Source organism: Pelmatolapia mariae, linkage group LG10_11, assembly GCF_036321145.2.
Source record: "Pelmatolapia mariae isolate MD_Pm_ZW linkage group LG10_11, Pm_UMD_F_2, whole genome shotgun sequence".
Classification (NCBI taxonomy): Eukaryota; Metazoa; Chordata; class Actinopteri; order Cichliformes; family Cichlidae; genus Pelmatolapia; species Pelmatolapia mariae.
Genome location: NC_086236.1, coordinates 5,455,834 through 5,457,470, shown reverse-complemented (window position 1 = coordinate 5,457,470; position 1,637 = coordinate 5,455,834). Strand labels below are relative to the sequence as shown.

General features: G+C 38.9%; 1 protein-coding gene across 1 annotated transcript; it reads left to right on the top strand.

Moving 5' to 3' along the window:
- Positions 1 to 690: 690 nt before the first annotated feature.
- Positions 691 to 1,637, top strand: LOC134637667 (cornifelin homolog B-like). Its single transcript, XM_063488153.1, has 3 exons — positions 691 to 796; positions 881 to 1,038; positions 1,515 to 1,637. Exons 1-3 carry the CDS (start codon positions 691 to 693, stop codon positions 1,635 to 1,637), a joined length of 387 nt encoding a protein of 128 aa, XP_063344223.1.

Genomic DNA, 1,637 nt, shown 5'->3' with positions numbered 1-1,637 from the left:
TCCTGTTTCAGTGTGCCGGTTCTTTGCTGATATAGGTGGCAACTAGTGTGGTCTCCTTGCTTTTGTAGCCCATCTGCTTATAGGTTTGATATTTTGTGTATTCAGAGATCCTCTTTTACATAGTTTAGGTTGGAATAAGTGGTTATTTGACTTACTGTTGCTTTTTTTTATCAACTCAAAGCAGTCTGGCCTTTCTCCTCTGATATCAACAAAACATTTTCATCCAGATGCCACGCCACGTTTGAAGTCACTTCATCATAATTCTTTCTCATTCTGATGCTCGGTCGTGTCATGCCGACACACCCCTCTTGAAAGGAGTTTGTTTCATTGTGTATGAACTGAGTTGCTGCCATATGATTGGCTGATTAGGGAGCAGTTGAGCAGGTCTACGTAATATGGGCTGTTTTATAAGTGTAGCCTGTATTATTGTCATACATGAGAATATTTCATTTGAGCAAACAAAATTTCTGTTTTTAAATCTGCCGTTGTGATTATCTGTATAAGTGAAATATCTGATTATATTGTAAAGTTTTAAATGCACTGGTTAGGTGTGGTTAGCTTTAGTTACAAATGATGGTTAATAAAGGGTTGTGGCTGCTCTCTTCCACAACAGCCTCACAGTTTACTTTTGTAGTGCTTAACCTTGTGATCTTATGAACTTTCAACCTGGTTCCTCCTTTAGGCTCCATCATGGCTGATGCGATGGTCGTCACGCAGCCTCAGCCTGTGATGTATGTTCAAGGGTCGGATGAATGGTCATCTGGGTTATTTGACTTCTGTGAAAATGTGCCAGAGTGTAAGTGTCTCTGATTTATATCTATACCACAGCAAGTACTAATTCACTGCCAATGCACTGTGCTTATCATTTCTCCTTTTTAAGGCCTTTTTGCTTACTTTTGCTTACCCTGCTTCGCCTGTAAAACTTCGAGAGACTACGGGGAAAATCTCTGTCTCCCTCTGGCCGACTGGGTGAGCGGCATGATCCCACCGGCCACCATGTCCATGAGGGTCTCCATGCGACACCGCTATGGCATCAGCGTAAGGCCAAAATTTGATTTTCTTTTTAATGTGTCTATATTTCACTCACTTAGCCTTCAGCCACTGAGTTATCTGTTGCACTAATACTTTTGAGAGGAGTTTGTTTCAACTTTTTAAAAGTTGCTTTTATTTGTGTTAATTATTTCTTTGCCCACTGACAACCTTAAAACGTGCAGCCTTGTAAAACAACCTTTATAACATGACCAAATTATAACAAAAGAAAGATTATATATCACCATATATTGGATTTTTAAAGGAAGAAACTTTTTTTTTTTAAATCATTCTGTGCCTGAATAATTTTTATAGATCAACATGTATTCTGTCAATGTTATACAATCTGTTCTTTATCTATAAAAGGGTGATTAAGACTATTTCTTACCTAAGCCATTGGGGTCTTTCACCTCTTACATATTAACATAAAAAAACTGGTCTGGTTAGCCACTTGCTGACCAAACGTCACTGTTTTTTGTTTTTAGGGCACCATGTGTAATGATTGTGTGCTTTCGACATTCTGTATGTCCTGTGTCTGGTGTCAGATGTCCAGAGAGATGAAGAAACGAGCGCTCCCAGTCGTTATGGTTGCTACTAAAAACGTGTAA

What these genes read in the sequence shown, in the direction of transcription:
- LOC134637667 (XM_063488153.1), top strand. Translation starts at nt 691, where the DNA reads ATGGCTGATGCGATGGTCGTCACGCAGCCTCAGCCTGTGATGTATGTT. An exon ending in CTGTGAAAATGTGCCAGAGT is followed by an intron (nt 797 to 880) that starts GTAAGTGTCTCT and finishes CTCCTTTTTAAG; the next exon opens with GCCTTTTTGCTTACTTTTGC. An exon ending in GACACCGCTATGGCATCAGC is followed by an intron (nt 1,039 to 1,514) that starts GTAAGGCCAAAA and finishes TTTTGTTTTTAG; the next exon opens with GGCACCATGTGTAATGATTG.